Source organism: Tamandua tetradactyla, chromosome 4 (genome assembly GCF_023851605.1).
Source record: "Tamandua tetradactyla isolate mTamTet1 chromosome 4, mTamTet1.pri, whole genome shotgun sequence".
Lineage (NCBI taxonomy): Eukaryota > Metazoa > Chordata > Mammalia > Pilosa > Myrmecophagidae > Tamandua > Tamandua tetradactyla.
The window spans coordinates 197,141,385-197,163,153 of record NC_135330.1 but is presented as its reverse complement, the minus strand read 5'-3'; the positions used below and the strand labels follow the sequence as shown (position 1 = coordinate 197,163,153).

Here is a 21,769-nt window from a genome sequence, read left to right as displayed (position 1 = left end):
AAATATAAAATATTCGCTTGGTGAAGAAAACATTGCACTTGCGCCAATTAAAACTGCTTCCGGCGAGGGCCATCCCGTCCAGCCGTGGCTTTGGTGTGCGCTGGCAGCAGCCGCTCAGCTGTGCGCTGCAGCCGCCTGGTGACCCGACGGGGCGTCCCAGCACCGCGGCACCTCGGAGCCCCGCCCTCATCACAGAGGGTCCTGCAGGTGGCCGGAGGGACAACAGCCTGACCAAGCCGCCGGGAGCCGGAGGAGACACTGGAGGGCGCGGGCCGGGCGGGGCAGCGCCCCCAGCGCGGAGCCCCGGGGGCCGGGGCGCTGCCGTCAGAGGCTGGTGGCCGCGGCGCCCGGGTCCGGGAGGAAGGCCGCCAGCACGCGGCAGCTCTGCGCGCGCCGGAGCATGTCCCGGATCTCCAGGTTGAGCTCCATGAGCCGCGTGCAGATCTCGGCCAAGCTCTGGCTGGAGCCCACGAGCGCGTACGTGCCCGTCTGGCCCAGCGTCTGGTGGCGGAAGTAGATGTTGAGCAGCGTCTGCACCTCGTCCTCCGAGCTGCTCCCGAAGATGTCGTTGGGCCACAGGCTTCTGCAGGCAAAAGAGAATCGCAAGCTCACGGGTGCCGCGGGGCCGAGGTTAGGAGTCTTTGTGGCGCGAAGTTACAATTCCCATGCCATGCAATTGGCCCATTTACAGGACAGAATTCAGGGTTTTTGTATAACTCACAGAGTCCTGCAAACAGCTACAGCCAGTTGCAGAGCACTGAGCATTAGCGCTTTCAATAAAAAGATGAGACTGGGATCTGGTCACCGGAAGACATTTATCTTAGACAGCGTTCTGTTTTTAATGATGCCCACGCTGCATCAGAGTGCAGGGAAAACCTACACACAGGACACCGGCAGACGGGTCACAAGCTATGTGGGCACATACTGCAAAACGTTTCAATATTTTAGGGATGAGCCAAATCAAAACTCTGAACTCTGAAACCCAAGGGTTTCTGGCACAACAGTGGTCAGGGCCCAAGAAGGAGAAACATGGGAGCTCCAGCTGCTCCTTCCTGGGGGATTTACCCCCCTGTCCCCCCACCCCTCGCCCTGGACACAGGACCTGCCGGGCGGCCTCCCCCGGCCAGGGCGCGGGTACCTGCACTGCCTGATCTGCTGCAGCGCCCTGCCCAGCTCCTTGTTCTTCAGGCACTCCAGCATGGACTGGATGGCCGCCTCCGTGGAGGCGAAGGCCGGCCCTGCCCACGCTCCCTCCAGGCACAGTGGGTCCGCGGCTATGGCTGCAGTAGCCTCCTTCAGGCTTTTCTCTAAGTCACTCAGCTCCCGGGACATATTCAGCAGCTGTTAAAAAACATTGTTTTTTTTTTTTTTTTTACTGTATTTAGTTGCACACTGGGTTTTTCCATCCCCAAAGAAAAGGAATTTGGTCTTATGTGTGTGTTTGGTTAAATACATGTCAGTAAGGCAGGGTAGGGCTTCGGAAGGAGGGCAAATGCACAGGGGCGATCACAGGCCGGCAGCAGGGTCGCTCTCCCCACTAAAAGGTGGAGACTCCACTTAAAATGTCCATTGAGCTGCAGTGGGCCCCGAGGTGAAGAAAGAGGCTTCCGAACCCCCGCTTTCTCATCTGTCCACTGCAGAGCTCGCCCAGCCCAGGTGGCTAGTTTAAAGAGCAGGCCGGGCAGCGTGCGTCAGATGCTCTGCGCAGTTGGGCAGGAGGGGACGCCGCTGTGAAGGGGCCGCTGCTCTAACTGCACCTCTGTCCCCACGGTTTACTCTATGCTCTGGGAAAAGAGGGAACACACAACCGTCCAGAGGCTCAGGAAACCTCAAAGTGACCTGAGTGTTACTGCTACAGAGGTGAGAGGTGTTTTCCTGCAAAATGACTGGAACCAAGAAGTCCAAAATATTAAAAGTAAGTCATAAGAAGAGGTTTAAGTCACTTTCTTTCTAGTGCCCCTGCAAAATGTACAACGAAGACAAATGTTTTGCAATTAGATTTCAAGAGCATTAAAAAAAAAAAGTCAGACATGAAATCAATGCCCTTTTTCTTTTCCCTTGTAATGCAAGCTGTGCAGCCTGCTTCCTCTGGAGAGGTGATGATCAAACGCCTTTATCTTCCTTTTCACGGCCAGCCCACTCATTGCACAAGCTACAGAACTGAAGCTTCGGAGGACCATTTTCTTCACCTAAATCCTATTAATTCTGTATACTCCAGAACCAGGTTCAAAATTTACTGAGGAAATTGTTTTGCATAAGATAGCAGAGTCTCTTAGTTTAAACATAGATTTTAAGTTTGAAAATGAATTTCTCCTTAATTATATTCAATCTGTAAGGTTTTTTTAACTTTTTTTTATTGTATAAGATAACATATAAACAAAGCAAAGAAAGAAAAAAGCTATAGTCTTCAAAGCACTCTTCAACAAGTAGTTACAGGACAGATTCCAGAGTTTGTCATGGGCTACCATACCATCCTCTCAGATTTTTCCTTCTAGCTGCTCCAGAACACAGGAGGATAGAAGGAATAAATATTTCTTTTTATCATAATCGAGTTATTTTTCTTTTTTTTGTGAAAAATAACGTATATACAAAAAAGCAATAAATTTCAAAGAACAGCAGAACAATTAGTTGTACAACAGAGTTCAGAGTTTGGTATGGGTTACAATTCCACAATTTTAGGTCTTTACTTCTAGCTGCTCTAAGATACTGGAGACTAAAAGAAATATCAATATAATGATTCAGCCGTCATACTCATTTGTTAAACCCTACCTTCTCTTAACTCCACCATCACCTTTGGTCTTTCTATCCCACTCTTTAGGAGTATTTGGACTATGGCCATTCTAACTTTTTCATGTTGGAAGGGGCTGTTAATAATATGGGGTAGGGAGTGGAACTAGCTGATGTCTGGAGAGGCTGGACCTTCTAGGTTTCAGGACTTATCTGGTCCAGGAACCCATCTGGCGGTTGGAGGTTTCTGAAAAGTTACCCTAGTGCATGGAATCTTTGTAGAATCTTATAAACTGCCTTAGATGTTCTTTGGGATTGGCAGGAATGGTTTTGGTTGGGGTTTGGCAAGTTATGATAGGCAGCAAAATCTAACTGAAGCTTGTGTAAGCGTCACCTTCAGAGTAGCTTCTCGACTCTATTTGAACTCTCTCAGCTACTAATACCTTACTTGTTACACTTTTTTTCCAGCTCTTGGTCAGGATGGAATTCAATCTATAAATTTTAAACACTGTACCAAAACATATAAAGATGTGCATATTCACGGCATGTCACACATAATATAAAGTGAGATGTGAATTGCTTTTTAACATGCAAAGTGACATGTGTGCTGCATTTGCATGTTCTCCTTCTCCTGAGCAAAGACAACCCTGAGCATGCTGTTAAAGTAAATTTTATCTTGATGACGTGGCAGATGACTGTCAGCTGTTTCCTCATTTACTTGCTAATCTGTAAATCTTGGGAGGAAAACTGGTTTGTGAGTGCATGCTCCCCTTGAAATTAGCATTGGAAAATATACTTAAGAATTGCATAATGTTTTTGCTTTTTAAAAAGTGACTGAAGTCCCTGTCCTTCGCCCTAGACTGGGGTAGCCTGAGGGCTCCACTATGCACTGGTGACCGCCCCCCACCCCAGATCCTTATCGGAACCGTCTCCAAGACCCCAGTAGACCTTAACCCAGCCAGCAGGCTAGCAGCAGTCCTCCCTCTTCCTCTGCCACCCACCCACCAACCGCGCCCACCCACCTCCATCCTAAATCTCTCACTTCCCTCTCTCTACCCAGCGCTTCTGGCCAGGCCAAGCTCTCATCTCCAGCTGGGACTGTCACAGTGGCCTTCTAAGGGTCTCCCCGCCCCTCTCTAGCTGACTCCACCGTCCACAAGGAAATCTGAGGCACCCACCCTTTCTGCCCCGCGACCTCCTGGCCCCGCGCCCTCCCCGCCGATGCCTTGGCTCACCACCCCCCTTTCTGAAGTGCCCGCCCCTTGGAGCAGCGCTGAGCTGCTGGCATCCTCCTCTCCTGCCCCCTGGGCTCCCGCACTCGCCACCCCGTCCCTGGGCCACGCTGCTCCTCTCCAGCCCACTCCTCTGCTCTCCGACTCCACCGATCCTGCGAGGACCACCGCGGCCCAGGGCCTCGGGGCAGCTCTCCTAGTCCCCCCACGTTGCCTGAGGGCATGAGGGTCCTCCGTGCGACCCTGGTGCCTACTAGGCTGCAGTGGTGCCACATCTTCATGTCGAGGAAATGTTGGCGCACGTGGGAAGCAGGATCTTTCAATTATTTTACTTTTTCTACACTTAAAACGATTCAACGCCCTGGCGTGAGGCAGGCCAGGAAACTGAAGGGACTCAAGGCACCACATCACCGTTTCTTTTTGATCACCATGTAAGGGCAAGGGCAAGGAGCTAAAGGTAAAGAAGCAAAACCATAACGTGAGGAACGTTTTCAAAGTAGAGTCCCAGACCCAGGCCAGGGCAGGGTGAGGCAAGCGAGGCATCCCCGCCAGGATGGAAGGCGCCTCCTCCCAGGCACCTCACAGGCCGGCCCTGGAGCTGCCTCCCTCCAAAAAAGGAGTAAACATGAGACCAGAGGAACATCTGCGGCATTCATTTAAGACTTGTCCCCTAGGAGTGCAATTACGTGGGAACGAAATCACAGAACAGCTCTAAATCATCTAGAGAACAAAAGGAAAGTCATGATTTAACGGCAGGGTCTGGCGGCGCACACTCACCTCGGGCGTGGAGCTAACCTCGTGCACCTGGCCGATGAGTTTACAGTAAGACTGAAAAAGCAGCAGCAGCTGGAAGTGGAGTTTATATAACCTCTGACACAGCTCCAGTTGCTAAAGAGAGAACCGACATGGGAACAAACAGTTATCACGGCATCGTCACTTCTGGGCTCCTTCTGGTACAAGGGAAATCTCAGTGGCAACAAATACATTTTTTTTTTAAATAAAGGAAACATAACAGGAAACAAAATCCAGACAAACACCAAGAAGAAATTCACAGTAGAATACAGAATAAAACAGCCTCTGGCAGATGACTAATTAGGGAGGAATGGCAGTTATAAAGGAACTGAGCGAGGTGCCAAATTTCCATATTTGCCAATTAAATGCCTGCAAATCATAGTTGAGTGGCCGTCTTAATTTTTGTAAGCTATAAAGTGTTTTAAAAACAAAGAATTTCTTTTTATTAGGAGTATATTTGAAAGGCAAGGCACGAAGTAGCTCTGGGTGTTACATTTATAAATTCAGCAGAGCACCCTCGACCGGCTATGGCCGGCCCCAGGGACACCCTTTCCTAGAGTGTGCCCAAACTCAGGTCACAGCATCCGCAGAAGGCACGCATCAGTCTCACTGACTGGGCTTCCACTCAGTGCTCAACAAATATTTGTGGAATTAAAGAGATATGACAACGGGGCCAAAAATGCTTTTACAAAAAAGGAGAAATTATAAAAACATACAATATTTTCTGTGGAAAGAGCATTAAAAAATAATCAGAGAAAATGGCCTTTGAGCCCCATGGATACCTCTGGAGTTGAAGATATTTGCTTTTCATTGTACGACTTTTGTCCCAGAGGACCCCAACCCCAAGCTCCCACTCTCTCTGAGCTGTGTCTGCGTGGATTGTCCTCTGAATTTGCCTAAGTTATTCCAGAAATGAGTTAGCCTGGCTCGGGGATGGGCTTCTGCAAAAGGGAAAGAGCAGCCTTCACTAGACAGAATTTCATGGCTCAGCAGTCATCAGTGAAATGGGATTTGATATGTGGCTTAAAGTAAACACTTCACCGTTCAGTTTTCAAATGGGGTTAAGGATGCATAAACAGGGCCTTCTCTTTTCTAAAGGGTGGAAACTGTAAAGAACTCAGCTCATAATCCAGAGGCTCTGATCTGACTGAAAATTGTTCCCCAAATCAGTCTAAGAGGAGAAATTACATGAATCTACATTTAGGCTTTAGAAGGATGTTCTATTAATATTATTAATGTAAAAACATTGCTAAAATGCAAGTTAATACTATACCCTTGCCCTGACCCTTAAGGGAAAAAGTTTCTACTTAAATTTATTTGACCTCTCCGTCCTGATAACCAGCTTAAGTTTAAAGAAGTAGCTATATACACTAATTAACCCAACCTGGATCTCTGGTTATTTTAGGAAACTATTTTATTTAATGATCATTTAACAAACTTTTCTTTATGGAAACCTTTTAAGATGGGTAACTGCCAGAATCACATAGATAAAAGAAATATGTCCAACAACATAATGGTACCTTCCCAATTTATCATGAAACCTAGCTATGAATACTCTGACTTTCCAAATGCCAGATAATGGTAGTTATTATTCAAAATATTCCACTGATAATATCAGAATTCATAGCAACCTAGGTTTCTACTTTGGGACAAAAGCAGCCCAGAATGCTCCTAGTAAACTGCATGTCTTAATCTACCAAATAAAACAAAAGGAAACACAAAAGGGAAACCATGCTAAGAGATACAACAGTAACAGTAAAAATAAGGTTTATTATGAGTCCATGTTTAAATGGACAAACAGTATGAAAGAACTTGAACTTACTGCAAGAGATTCCATTTGCTACACAGCAAGCATGGCACAGGAAACAAAGGAAAGGAGAGAAAGTACAGGGTCAGTGGAGTGCATGCAACAGAAAGCATGGTCCTCTTCCAAGAGCAGAACCATCAGCAGTGCTAGCACTGCTTGCCCAAATGTCATCGATGGTTGCAAATGTTGTACCCATTCAGCATGCACAGCGTTCTGGTTAAAAACAAGCTTGGATGGGAGGTATGTCACTGAAAAACACAGTGTTCAATCTTTCAGGTTCTCTGATTAGTTGGTTTAGATTTTGTCAGTCTTGGAGACCAGAGGTCACAAACTTCTACGGCTTGAGGATTTTATTGTGTGTAAATGTGGACAATATGTGAACACAGTAAAATCTGTGAGGGGACCAACAGAGTAATTATAGGACATTCGAAGAACTATAGCCCCAAACAAAATGCAATGATGCTCGACCTTAGCTAAGGCAGAGTCTTTAACATGTTCTGCTTCATATCTACTAAACGAGTGCAAATATTTTATAGGGCTGCTAGATATTGGAATTTCAAAGAATTAAATGTTGTCTGCATGCTCTCATATGTGAGGTATTTTATTTTTTAAATTTTTAATGCACAACTTCTAAAAATAAGCTGGACCTGATGGGTAGTCTAAAATCTAAATTTCTATCTGGCCCTGTTCAATTACACCTATGAGAGGATCATTTTTTGGTTTCTCCATATCATGAACATAGAATCAGTTTAAGGAAAGTTTGAGTAGGTGGGAAGAAATGACCACAACTTGGCTTAGAATATTATTTAAAAAACAGATCTGCCCTTTCCTAATTATGGATCAACTTTTCTGTATTCTGGATTTTCAAAATGTTTAAGTACTTACCTAATTCATCCTTAACAACCAAAACCCATATTTTAAAGCTCTTACAAAAAATGTCTAACATCAGCTTAACTTATTGTATGTTAACATAAGGTACAGTGCATATTCACAAACAAATGATTAAATTATTATTTATTGATATCTACAAAAGTAATCAAAGGATTAACCCCCACCCTGCCACTGTCCTCCAGCCCGTGGGGTCTTCCTCTCCACCTGATTCTATCATCACCTGAGTCTAGCTCACGACGGCCATCGTGTTATGTTTATTACATTGAAACCTGGACACAGATGACACAGCCCGAAGTATTTTCTATTTTCAAGACATCTTTGATCTACCCATGTCCAGAGGTTTCATAACCAAACCATCTACACTGAAACCTGATGTCACACCAGAGAGGAGCTGAGGCCACAGCCCTACGTCTATGTCCACAGAATCTCCACTGGGAAGAATTCGAGGAAAACTTCAAATGTGGTCAAAATATTTAGCACCCATTTTAGCACAGAACTGCTTCTACCACGGAAGTTACTTTTCAGAAGTGTGGAATGAAGCAAAGGCTGAGTAAATTACATGGTCTGATGTGAAGAAAGCTGCTATCCTTTACCATTTCAAAAGCAGATTGTAATCCAAGAAGCTCATCAAATAAGTTCAAGTAAAATCTCTGTTTGATCGAGATAAATGAAACTTTCAACTCCAGTTCAGTGCTAAGGGATTTCCTTGTCTACTGGTTCCTCCTTCTCAGCCCTTAGGACACCACTCAGGGGTGTCCGGGGAGTCGGCGGCTGGGACGAGCATTGCTTCTGAGGGTCTAAACTCTCCTTTTCAGGTCCGTGAGCCCCAGCTGCCTTGACGTTTCTTATCTCAGAACGCTTTCCTGGTCCACAGGTGAAGACCTGGTTTGCCTTGAGAGCTTTAAAGAGAGAGTGAAAAATGTCTTTCTAGGGAGCTACTTTAGGGAAACTGTTGAAACTTTTTTCCTGTGCTAAAAGTTTCTTGTATCCAGTTTTTAAAAATCACCTTTTTAGAAGTCATCATAAACCCTGATACATTTTGGTGACTTAAGGTTCTTTTGAAGAATGTGGTAGGAAAGTCGTTGCTGTATCTGGATGCAAGCATTTTCCTCAGGCCTGTTCTGCACTCCTGGTATGGCTGGATTTAGAAATCGGATTTAGAGGGATGTGTTCACAGAGTGAGAAAAATGACCAAGAAGCCCAGATGCTGACCCTGGGCGACAGAACAGCCTAATTCTTGCAGATGCCGGGGCACACAAGCATTTCTTATTTCTTGGTTTTCTGCTCTCCTACGGGTCCTGTGCTTATAACATAACTAGTCAGTTAATACCTAAGAAATTTCCAGCATGAGAGAAGATGAACCACAGTACTAGCTATTATTCTCCTCATATTTAATCTCTTAATGTCACTGGTTTAAACTAAATGGGATAAAATTGAAATAATCATCTCTAAAGATGTGGCTTCTCTGGTCCATAAACGTTTATGCATTTAATCTCCTATGCAGGTGTGAACAGAGTCCTTCAGTAGACATTTCCTTAGTAAATTTAGGAAAGACGATTCCTAATAGAAGAAAGACAGATTGACTATCCCCAAAGGCTGATGTTTAATGTATTCCCATTAAACTAGGGAAAAAGCTCACCTTATTCAAAGTTTTTTATTAACTCACACAACAGGCTTCCCGTTCATGGGTTATGCAGGACAGCAAATACTTACTGAGAGGATCGACATCTAAAAAGACCTTAACAGTCGAAATGATGATTTAAATATAATAAGTTGAAATGCAGGAGGGCTAAATGGCAATTATTGCAAAAAAAGGGTAAGCGTTCAAGCATCTCTCGTGAAGTGGAAACTTCTCTAGCTTCCCAGAGGCCAGCTCTGCAGACCTGGGGAGATGAACTGTGTTAACCAGTTTTAGGCCCCAGACGGAAGCTGCTGCCTAGAGAAATCAGAGCTGAGCTGCCCGAGACTTTGCTCCCCAATCTACAGTTACATGAACGTAAACCAGCTAATCGAAGTCGCTCTAGATCGAATTCCATGAGAGATGGAGAGGTCAACAGCACGTCAATTCCTTAATTAGAAGTGCTGGTTCTAAGCTCTCAAAACATTTTCTCTCCTCCTGATGTATGTAGGCTGAGAAAACCCAGGTAAAACAGTGTCTGCAAATGAGCGAAGCTGACTTCAGAAGACACAAGCACACAGTGCTCCTCGCTTTATGTCCTGTTTACTCTCTGCTGTGTCTTATTCTAGGAGAACTGATGTCATAATCACCAAGAAGCCTAAATATTTACTAATCATCTCTGTGTTTTTAAGAAACCATTCCTTCCCAAGCATTAAAGTCACTTTTCCTGGAAACACAGCTTTGTTGTCTCATACAGGCCCTGAAGAAACTCCTTCAACATGCCCCTCTGCCAGCAAGCTCAGCAGTCAGGTGCTTGCATATTTTATACATAGAAAACTTTCTCACATCCGCAAAGAAAAACTCTCTCCCGTTTGTCTTGAAACACACAGCCCTCTTTCGTAGCTTTCATTTCTCATTTGGGTATCTCAGGTGCAGAGACATGCTTCCCGGCCGTAAGAAAACCAGCTGCGGGAGTGCAGGAGCTCAAGTGAGCATTCACACGCAGCAGCCGATATTGAGCTCTTGCTGATTTCTGCCACTTAGGAAGGCATGCCCGGTATTGCTAGAGCGTCTTCATTAGGGAGGCCAGAAATCCAGTTTTAGGCATGTGTGTATGGGGGAAAATTTTTAAGTTTTAGATGTAGGGTCAATTAAAAAATCATTCTGCAAGCTTAATAAACAACTACTTTGTGAGCTCAATAAAACATGTCCATGAACTGGTTATAGTTTACAGGCCACTGCTGTGTAACCTTTCTTTGTTATATTGATGTCTACAACTTCATTTTGAGGGACTAGAAGAGAAATTGAAAATAAACATTCAACACCCAGAAGGAAGCTTGTTATAGTCTCTTTTACAAACAGTTCTGGGGCAACCTTCACTTCTAAGGATGGCTGGAATCAGCTCTTGGCAATGACCGGGGAAAGCTGGCCTGGGCTTGGCGGGCAGGAAGACCCCCTGTTTGCACATTCGCATTACCTCTGAGTGATATCTCTACTAATCAGTAGCTTAATTTGCCAGATTTTGGAAGGTATGTACCAACCGTTCCATAAAGGATATACATCTCTGAAATAGATACTTCTCAATTTATATCTAGACATAGAATCTACAAATTATAAGGTCACTTCCTAGCCCCATTCCACTGGTCTCTGTGCAAGGGCACTCAGAATATTTGGCAGCCCTGTCTGAATTAGCAGGGGAGTCAACCTGTTTCGTTAGGAGACATCCAGTTTGCCTTCTGGATGCGTCTCAGACCCCAGAATTGTCACATGCGTAGGACTGCAAACATCTTTCTCAGGATGTCTGTTCTTTCCTGAGTTCTCTGGTTACCGGTGAGTATCAGCTGCTCAGGAAAGTTCTGAAACCCCAAGCTAATGGGGACAAAGCCTGGTTGGTTTTGCCAAACCATCAACAGCACCAGACAGAATCCGCCTTTCTAGCATCCTTTCCTAACAGTTACCGTCATAACTCACTAATCCTGAGGGTGTCATACAGATTTCTAAAATCACGTTAGTCATACAGATGTTTGCTAGAAATTATTCTCTAACTTTTTCCTATGTGCATACTTTGCTTCCAAAACTAAATTAGAGAAAGTATGGACCTGTGGAAAGAATACAGCCTTTGTAGCTAGCCTCTCAGGTTTCTTAGTTGCAAAAACTGGAGAAGCCCCTACTTCAAAGGATTGTTATAAAGGCTCAAATGAGATTATAGATGTACAGTGCTTCTTTCCAGTTTTGTGTTCTCAAGCCTTTATTATAATGCTAACAAAGCTGCCACGTATACATAAGTAAATGAATGAATAAATGAACTCTTTTCTTAATCCTTGGATTTTGTAAAAACACAAGAAAAAAGATGGGGAAGAACAAGTAATGTAAAACAGAAGAAAGGAAAGGTAGAAAGAGGTGGGTGAAGTGGAAATGAGAAAGAATAAGTAAATCGGAAGTAAGAAGTAAAGACAAAAACAAGTGAAAGCTTGTTTCAGGGAAGATGGAGAAGAACCAGGGAGAAAACCCCAACAAAATGGAAACAACTAAACAAAGAAAAATAACTCAACAGACATAAACTAAAAGCACAATAGAATCACACATTTTAAAACTGGAATATTTGGGAAATAGGGCACTTGAAGTGGAATTTTTGTTATCTCAGAATTAAACAGAAAGCTGTAAACAAACAAACAAATAGATCTGGTTCCAATTCTTCCTGAAAATCTGCACTGTATTAATGCACTTTCCTGATTAAATTTTTATTATAGAGAATATAACAGGATTTGATGATTGATGGTAAATATTTAGATAGAAAATTATTTTTATACACCACCATACAAACTACAGTGTGAACTAGACTGGGTTTGTGCTGCTTCTAAGTCATAACCTGGTAGCTGACTTCTGGACAAAATTTCTGTCATGTGGCTCAACTTCTGTAACTTTCTTAAATCTCCCAGAAAGCTAGCAGAGAAAAACAACGAGGCATAGCTGAGCATTCATTCAGCTGATTCCTAACCAGGCTGCAGAAGGTGGTGGAGAGAGGCTGCGCCAGGAATCGGCAGACGGGAGTGCTATGGTGTGGCCAATTCATCTGAAACACGTACTAGTTCATTTATTTCTTTACTGTATTGACTCTTCTTGGTTACTTCTTCTGGGGTGTTTCAGTGAAAATCCCTTCACACTCTTCTGCCCAGTTTCTTTTACAATGCTGGTGTACCTTTACAAGCTAGCTAACCTGAGGTGTGCATGCAAAGCAACTTTAAATGAGAAACCTGCTTTAGACGGCTTGCTGAAACAGTAACAGACTTCTTCATTGAAGGAACTGAGAGGGACAGTGAAGAATTAATGAAATTTGGTTTTGTATTCAGAATCAAGAATATATTTATTAGGAGGTAATTAGTATGGTTAGACAGTGTCCAGCAAATAAAAAGGTCATTTTTATAACTCTACTTTTCCCAAACAAAGAAAAAGTCACCCCAAATCACCCACACAGTCATGCTTCTCTTGAGTGTTTGTTTATTCTGTCTTACTCTATTGGTTTCATGAGAATGTCTGAAGAGATGACTCCCTGCTCTTCCTTTCTCGAGTTCCAGGCTTCTTGGGTGGGTCATAATCAACACACATGTCAGAGCATAGGGGAGACACATTCTAACAGGCTTTTATTACCTTCTCTTCCGAGTCCCCCGGCTGACAGGTAATTACTCCATCTCCTGATCCTCCTGCAAATGTAGCCTTACAATTTGCAAGCCACTGTTGTCGGAAAAAGAGACACACACACAGGTCAATTCGGTGATGTCCTGAGAATGTTTTTATCATCAATTCCATCAGGGAAAATGTATTAAGCCTCTAATAACAGTAAAATAAAATTCTCCTGTACTGACTTTTGGAAAAGGATATATTTTTTTTGGTTAAAGATTAAACTGTTTGAAACGTAAATATCTGTTTATGCCAACTCAATGATGGCCATTTAAAAAACAATTTCAACACTGTAATATATCACCCTGGGAATAGGTTTCTCCAGGCCATTGATGATCTATGTATGCATTAAAACAAATTCACACTAGGTTAGAAACCTCTCATACGACTGAGATTAGAAGACAGGACCAGCTGTGAGATTTCAAACTTTTATGTTTTGTTGTCACGTTTGGTTCCTTGCTCATGGTACCCACTTCCCTGCTGTGACGGCTCTCTGGGAAGGCTGGCCTCTCTGTAAGGAAAGCGATTATGGTGATGGAGCAGGTATTGAAGGATTCTGTTGGCTTCAGCCTCTGGGACAGAAGCCATCACACATTAATTGCTGTTGTCATTCTTTTACAGATGGTGATACCCAAGGTCCCTCACCCTGTGACTGAACCGAAGTCCATCTGACTTCAAAACTCATGTTCACTTGAACAGGGAGTGCGGTCCTATTGGTTTGTACAGGTTGGGGTAATGTCCCAATACATTCCAGAGTAATCTGGGCAGAAGGTTAGAGAGTATTTGAAAAGCCCCCTTGAGGGAAGGGAAAAACGTAGAAATATTGAACTTCCCCACCTGGGGAAGACCTGGTGTCCTCGTAAGCACTGGGGCCTGCCAATGTCATGGGCCAGGCCCTCGATCTTGTGGCTCACCCTTATGAAACTTATTTCTATAAAGGACAAGCTGAGCCTACTTATAATCATGCCTGCAGCCTCCCTAGAGAACCTATTTTGTTGCTCAGATGTGGCCTCTCTCTCTCTTAGACAACTCAGCAGGTGAACTCACTGCCCTCCCCACTACGTGGGACATGACTCCCAGGGGTGTAAATCTGCCTGACAATGTGGGACAGGACTCCTGGGATGAGTTGGGGCCCAGCATCATGGGACTGAGAAAGCCTTCTTGAGCAAAAGGGGTAAGGGGGGAATGAGATGAGACAAGATAAAGTTTCAGTGGCTGAGAGATCTCAAATAGTATTGACAGGTCACTCTGGAGGTTATTCTTATGCAGTATATAGATATCCCTTTTCAGTTTCTGGTGTATTGGAGTAGCTAGAGGGAAATATCTGAAATTGCTGAACTGTAATCCAGTAACCTTAATTCTTGAAGATGACTGAATAACTAAAGAGCTTTTAAGGTGTGACCGTGTGATTGTGAAAACCTTGTGACTGACAGTCCCTTTATTCAGTATATGAAGAGATGAGTAAGAAAGAAAAAAAGGCAAAAAATAAATAGATAATGGTGTGGGTGGGGGGTATGGGAAGTTTTGGGTGTTCTTTTCTTCCTTTATTTTTACTTTTATTTATTAATTTTTTTGAGTAATGAAAACATTCAGAGTTTGATTGTGACAACGAATGCACAGCTATATGATGATACTGCGAACCACTGATTAGATACTTTAGATGATTATATGGTATGTGAATATATATCTCAATAAATTGCACTAAACAGTGAACCAAAGCTCCTGTGCCCCCCCCAAAAAAAACCCAAAACAAACTAACAGAAAGCTCATGAGTGCTCAGAGGGCCTGGCACACCACAGCAAGTGCCCAAAATACCCTCCTTCTTGGGCCACGTGAACTCTCTGGGCCTCAAACTGTGCTGTGTGGGAAAGGGGTTTGAATGGAGGCTTCTGGGGCATTTCTGTCTTTTACCAGTTTACTATCTAACAAAGAGCCAGAGTGGAGGCCAAAGGAAGCCTCCAAGCCACTGACGGGGACAGGAGGAACAGCTACCAAGTGAGGTTAAGAGGAGGAGATGAGATCCACCACAGTTTATTTTTGATGTGGCTACTACTGGAAGGAAGTAATCAACAACATCAAATTCCTCAGTAAAAGTTATAACATTGACAAAGCAACCTCTCAAGCAGATGCCCACTGTGGTAGTTAGGTTCAGGTGTCAACTTGGCCAGGTGAAGGTGCCTAGTTCTACTGCTATGGACATAAGTCAATGGTATGTAAACCTCATCTGTTCCTGATGACATCTGCAGTCGGCTAGGAGGCGTGCCTGCTGCAATGAACGATGTTTGATTTCATTGGCCAGTGCTTAAATGAGAGACTCAATATAGCACAGCCCAAGCAGCTCAGCATACCTCATCTCGGCACTCTCAGCTCAGCCCAGTCCTTTGGAGATGCAGAAAGAAATCACCTGGGGAAAGTTGCTGGAACCCAGAGGCCTGGAGAGAAGGCCAGCAGAGATCACCCTGTGCCTTCCCACGTAAGAAAGAACCTCAGTTGAAAGTTAGCTGCCTTTCCTCTGAAGAACTAATGAAATAAATCCCCTTTTATTAAAAGCCAATCTGTCTCTGGTATGTTGCATTCTGGCAGCTACAAACTAGAACACCCACTTTTTCCAATATCTTGGTTTCTTTTTCAAGGCTATCACTTGAATAATCAATACTCTGACAGCTCTACCACCATTCAATTGGAATTTTAATCCCTAACAGAGAAAAAGATGAAGTCTGTCTTTTCCCCACAGGGCCTGAAGTTGGCCCCAGCACCTCCCAAGAGCTCACAGTGGTTGGGTTCACTGGTTTTAACTGAATGCAGACACACAGAAACATAAAAGCTTACTGAGAGAGTGGCCTCTTTTCTGTTGTTGTAAGTATCCAAATATTCTTGCAATTCCAAAACACTGAACTTGAGCTTGTCCAGAAGTCCACAAGAAAGGAGCTAAAGACAGGAAAATAATTTCTATTAAAACAACCAGAGAGATACCAACAGAAAAGCACAGCTGCCCAGACAAAAAAGAGAAATATATTAAGAAGTAGCGTAAAGGGGTGGCAGTGGCATCCATTTCAGTAAGCTGCAAAATTTTTAATTTTGCTTCACTAGCAGCTGCAATCATAATTGAAAATAGTTTCTAATCTAAGCATGCTATGAAAGTATTGATTTCCCATATTAGTATAGACAGATAAGCCTGAACAAGTATCCATAAAGCCTATGTAAAGAGATCTCTATTTGCGTATGAACTTTGCTATTATCATATGATAAGACTGTAAGTAGTGTGGAGGTAGACCTCCAAAAAGACTTGCAAGCTGTTTTCATATTTAGTCTACAATTCAAATAATTTAAAAGAGAATGATTTTTCAGGTTGTAGCCTTTGCGGGAAGAGAGCCAACTATTGATGAATTTCTTGAAAGACTGATTCTTTTCAGATACTTCACAAGTCAAAGCACATCCTCCTTGGTTCTAAACCTCGGTAATTATCCAGCAAATATTGTGGTTCTGTAACACGCACAGGGGACTGAAAAAAGGTGCCACACATCCATGCCCACAGAGAACTAATTGGACTTCAGAGTTAGTTAAAGTCAGAAGTCACGATTCAACAGTCAGCTCGAGGCTATTTTAATCATCCTTTAAAACTTGTCTTCTATAGTTCAAGTTGGATAGATCCAGAGGACAAATGGCAATTGTATTTGGGACTTGGGGATGGGGAAGCAGTGACATGTTGCCTCTAGGGACCCAACTGGGGTCTCCAGCAATTTCACAGCTCTCAAAGTCTAAGACAAAGTCATCAGGAAGAGATGCCAAGGACATGGTCCGGGCACACAGGTGGTTTTTTCCCTTCCGCTTCTCTGAAATGACTTTGCCTTGGTCTGGGCTGGCAATACGCAGAAACTATTCTGCCGACTGGGAAACTCAGCAACCTGTGGGAGTCCCATCAGAACACAACACTGCTCACAAACACGGAAGGTGCCAGCAAAATGCCCGCTGGTGGGGCTGGACTGGGGATGCTCACCGTTTCGGCATCCACAAAAAGCGTGGGGCATTCTGAGCAAGACGTGAGCATCTGGGAAGAGCGGACGAACTTGGACCCAATTCCCCGGAGGTTATCTCCAAGGTAGCTGGCTGCATCACAGGTTAGGAAGCAGAATCTTTTCTGAATATTCTGCAAGGGAAAATAATTACCATCTGGAAAGGCCAAGTCTTAACTTACACATCAGAAGAACAGTTTCTGATTCAACTATCCAGTGAGCCTGGGTCCTTGGGGCAGGGACTGGGGGAAGGGGCAGAGTGCTTGCCCTCAACCGACTCGAGAGTCACCCAGGGTGCAAAAACTTTGTTCCTGAAATGTCATTTCTCAACATGTGGAGGCTCATGTCATCGTTTTAACGAACGTGGCATTTCTTTTTGCTGATGGTCAGGGCTGGTGGGCAGCTTGAGTCTTCCTGGCCTCTTGGCCAGATCTGTGCGAAGTTACCAAGATTGCATCACTGAGGCTGAGATGAAAAAGGCTGGGGTGTAACTCTTTTCTGTTTGCAAGATGGAGCACAGAGACAGTGCCATCAAATGACAGTAACTGCCACCTGGGGAAGCTAATCATATCTTCCTTCTCGAGCACGTCTGAACAGGAGCCTCTAATGTGCCAAGCTCTGTCCTACAGCTTCACACACAATGCATTACTCCTCACGACACGATGAAGAAGCAGAGGGTCAGAGGGGTTAAATGACCCTTGTAAGGCCATCAACATCAGTGAGAGAGTAAGGGCCCGTCTGATGCCAACACCCGCATTCCTTCCATATGCCTATAAGCCTCCTAAAAGCTTCTGCTCCTCTCATTCTGAGAGGCAAACTATACTCAGGAAGATTCTGACTCAAGTCCCCTTATCACTGAGAAACTTCATCTCAATGAGAATTTTGACATAGAGAAAGTTTTTAAACTTTCTTATCTTTAACAAAAAGAACAAAATATTTAATAGAAAATAATTCTAATCCTAGGCATTGGCTTTGTAGAACCTCAGTCACGGAAAATGAATCTACTCTGCTATGGGGGAGTTAACATGCCTCTCAAACCACTTCTGGTTCTTTATAAGTTGCTATAGAAAAAAGCCAACCATGCTGCATATTATTGGTTTTTTATTTATTATCTGTAATAACCTTTGTACGATGAATAACACATACATCTCTATGGTGTTTAGTTAGTTTTATGCGCAATTAAATAAAATGCCATGAAGTGATAGAATGTTAGCACAGGAAGGAAGGTGACAGGTGAAATGCTGGATCTAGCAGCACAGCTAGCCGGGAGGCCGAGCTGGGAGCAGGCCGCACATCTGCCAGTGAGGAGGGATTTTTCTTCTCCCCTAAGGATTGGCGAGATCTGGGTTTGCTATGCATCATACTGAGATGGCTATATCTGTTTGGGAACTTCTGAGCAGGCAATATTTAGGGCATACGAATTCAATAGCCTCTTTCCATTTTTTCTTTGTATTATCAGTGGTAGTTCTGTTTTGTGAGTTGTTAAATATAAAATGCTGCAAGAAAAGCATTTTAACTACAGGAAAATAGAAACTTGAAAGAAAGCAAGAACAAAATAAGAGATACTCATAGTCTCATTACCCTGAGAGAATTATGATGAAACTCCAATGTATAATCTTCACTATCTTTAATGCATTTAAAAAAAAGAACACAACTCTACATACTGTTTTTTTTTTTTTTAAACCAGTTTTCCCTTAAACTATATTGTAACCTTGTTTCCATGTGGATAAACCTTCACCTTCACCTGCTCCCTGCTGAGTGCTCCTGGCATGGCCCACTCCCACAGCCACTACCTGCTTCCAGCCTAGCACGGGGTCAACAGCCCAGGGACATCTGAAGCCCTTGGGGCTCCTGAACTGCGAAGCGTGCATCTCTTTCCTCTCGCGCCTCCCAGCCCTGCCTGTCATCTGATGGGATGTGCAGAGTTCAAGGTCAGAGCAAGGTGCAAGGGGAACGGACAGGAACGTGTATCCAACAGACAGGCTCCAGGTAGCCTTTGGACCACAATCAGAGGCTGAGCTCCCAGTGGTCCTTGCACGTGTGTTACGGGGCCACGAGTGAAGGTGAAGGGTGGCCACACCGAGTTGTGGGTGCAAGATGCCCAGGAGGCTTGGCTGGGGGTGCCGGCCAGGTGCGGCCAACCAGCATGCCCTCTGCCCACCAGGTGCGGCCACCCGGCCTGCCCGTCTGCCAGGTGTGGTGCTGCAGCCTGCCCCCTGTTGGCCAGGTGTGCGGCTGCAACCCCTGCAGGGAGGGCGACTGTTTTCCATCGGTGGCCCTGCCCTGTCTGCTCAGGAGCGGCAGAGTGACCTTTACCAGTCTCTGCCCGCGGCAACCAGGGGAGTAAGCCAGAGCTCCCAGCTGCGTGTGGAAGGCTTGAAGGCTTCAGTGGGGGAAAGGCAGGAGAGGAAGGGAGAAGCAGAGGAGATGAAGAGAGGGGAGGTCGCAGAGGAAGGGTGGGCGGACAGGGTCAGCATGGCCGGGAGACGCGCGCCAGGGTCCCGAGGCCCGGCTGCCTGGTGTGATGACGTCCCTGGCAGAAGAGCCCAGTGTCCACCTCTGTCCTCCGAGTCCCGACCCTGCCACGCCGTGGGCTGGGGGCTGGAGGACGACGCGGGTGGGGGTGGGGTGGGGTGGGCTGCACCTCCCGGGCGGGCGCGCACCTTGAACAGCGAGGAGAAAACGTGGAAGGTGTACACGGCGCACGAGCCGTCCGCGTCGCACATGAGCTGGTTGATGTGGCTGCGCCAGGCCTCCTCGGCGTCGTCGCAGGCCGCGGGCTGGAAGGCCGCCAGGATGGCCGAGAGGAAGGGCGAGGGTGTGGGGGACAGGCCCCCGTCAGTGTCCCCACAGCTGGGAGAAAGGAAAACGCGGTCCCAGCACCAGGAGGAAGCGGCTCTGCCCGTGCGCCCCGTGTCTGGGCACCCGCCTTTCCTGGGCTCTTCTGACTCTGGAACGTGGGGTCCCCCGTCTAGACTTCCTGGGGTCCCCCCGACCCGACGTCCCTTACACACACTCATCCGTTCAGTCTTCAGAGACTGCCCTGCGATCTCCCGGGGGCCGGTCCCCAGGCAGAGCAAGTCACTGCCTAGGCTTCAGCACCTCCTTTCCTCTTCACTTTTCAAGAGGAAAAACTATGATAAAAATTACGAATCTTTAAACCTTTTCTCTTTGAGGAGAGTATTAACAAATGCATATGATGAATGCCCCAAAAGAAAAAAGTAAAGAAGGGAATGACAAAAAGAAATGCAGGGCTTGAGGGACAGAAAAGAAGGAAGAAAGGAGAGAGAAAGAATAAAAAAGGAAAAGTCAAATCCTTCTAGGTATGTCCTTAGCCTCCTTTTCCTCGGATGGGCAGCTCCACACACTACCACAGAAGGCTGCTGTCTGCTCTCACTTAGCTCTTAGGCTCAGGTCAGAACAGTGAGTTTTAGGAGCTCGATTTTCTTCTCCTTGAGTCAATGATAGCATTATTGTTTGGGATTTCTTCTAGATGCTGCATTAGTTCAGCCAGTGGTGTTTTTAATCTATTCCTCTTGATATGCTTCTATTTATAATCTCTATGTCTCACTAGTCTCAGAAATATCAGCCACAGGCAGAAAGTCACCCACTTAAAAGAAGCACATCCTTAGCTTATAAAGAATCTCTTGCTCTGATTTTTTAACTCAAAACAGAAAGAACCCCTCATTTCTAAGACTTGCCAATTTTCACACATCCTCCAATCTAACCTGGCCCCCGTGTTTTTTTTTTTTTTTTTTTTTTTTTTTTTTTTTTATGGGCAGGCACCAGGAATCGAACCTAGGTCCTTGGGCATGGCAGGCAAGCGTTCGTGCCTGCTGAGCCACTGTGGCCTGCCTGCCCCTATGGCTTTTATACTGCTCTACGACCTTCAGGGTTTCTCCCTGAGCATCCTTTTCTGGTTCCAGGTAAGGCCTACCCTGACACTGGGTGATTCCGACCCATCTGAGAGCCCCCAAGCTGTGTGTCCATTTGGACGCCTTCTTTTGGGACGTCCCAGCAGTGCAAACGTGACATTCAATGCGGGTTAGAGGGGGCACAAGGTAATGGCACTTCCCATTTCCACCTCCGACTCTACCTGGCGAGGGTAAACTGGTCCGGCGCCCGCTCACCCTTCTCTTCTGCCTCAGTCGTGTCCAGGCTGAAGCTGTCGCTGCATTCAAATGTGGCTGGGAGCTCACTGATGGAGCCAGAAAGGTCATCCTCGTGCACGGCGATGTCGTGCTCATGCCCAGCTTCAGCCTGGAGGAATAAAAAGAGAGAGGTCATTCCCCGACAGGCAAGCCTCTATCCTGGGGAAAAGCAAAGACACTGAAACCTGAGCGTGGTAGACTGTCTTCTAGTATACAGCACAGTCCATTTCCATAACCGGACACAGGGAGTCTCTGAAGTACTGCTCATGCTTTATCTTTCAAAAAAATCTTTTCCTCAATAGTTTCCAAAGGGGCTCGCAGGCACCTGGAGAGCTCCTGGTCCGACTACCCCATTTTACAGATGAGGGACAGAGGAGGATTCATCCAGTACCAGGTGCGGCACGAGTCGGAGCTGGACGAGTGGCCCAACCTCAGATTCAGGGCGCCGTCCACTATCCAGGCGCCTGACCCGGCGACGAGCCTCCGGCATGGAGTCTTCTCCCTTACAGAGACGGGCATTTACAGCCATCAGCGTCTGGGGTAGGAGATTCTGGGAGCACCTGCAGTGTGTGTGTGTGTGTGCGTGCGTGTGTGTGTGTATGCGTGTGTGAGCCCTGCAGTTATGGCTGAACCTGCCTCGTTCCATATCAAAACTGCCCCTTGTCAATAAGAGACATGCACCTTGCTAAGAAATATGGGGATGAGCAGCAAAACGAAAAGGCTGCAGGGCAGGCAGACCTGGATGAGTGAGGGGCAGGAAGGAGACGGAGCAAACAAAATGGAAAACAGAAGTGGGCTTGACCCTGGGCCAGGGGGAAATGAGCGAGAGAATGGATTGTTCTTTACGAGAGGAAGGAAGG

At 45.5% G+C, this 21,769-nt stretch overlaps 1 protein-coding gene across 9 annotated transcripts in view; it reads right to left on the bottom strand.

Annotated features, from left to right (window-relative positions):
• Nucleotides 1-309: 309 nt before the first annotated feature.
• Nucleotides 310-21,769, bottom strand: part of FRY (FRY microtubule binding protein) — a 396,935-nt gene continuing 375,475 nt past the window's right edge. For 7 of the 9 annotated variants that reach the window (XM_077158984.1, XM_077158986.1, XM_077158985.1 and 4 more), the window contains 9 exons: nt 20,855-21,018; nt 19,422-19,611; nt 16,743-16,892; nt 15,575-15,673; nt 12,716-12,799; nt 6,574-6,591; nt 4,737-4,847; nt 1,139-1,341; nt 310-583 (listed from right to left, as the gene is read on the bottom strand). In XM_077158984.1, the coding sequence (XP_077015099.1) occupies nt 325-583; nt 1,139-1,341; nt 4,737-4,847; nt 6,574-6,591; nt 12,716-12,799; nt 15,575-15,673; nt 16,743-16,892; nt 19,422-19,611; nt 20,855-21,018 (1,278 nt within the window). In that variant the 3' untranslated portion in view covers nt 310-324. The remainder of the gene's footprint in view (nt 584-1,138; nt 1,342-4,736; nt 4,848-6,573; nt 6,592-12,715; nt 12,800-15,574; nt 15,674-16,742; nt 16,893-19,421; nt 19,612-20,854; nt 21,019-21,769) is intronic. The other 2 variants (XM_077158979.1, XM_077158982.1) reach the window with 1 other exon arrangement.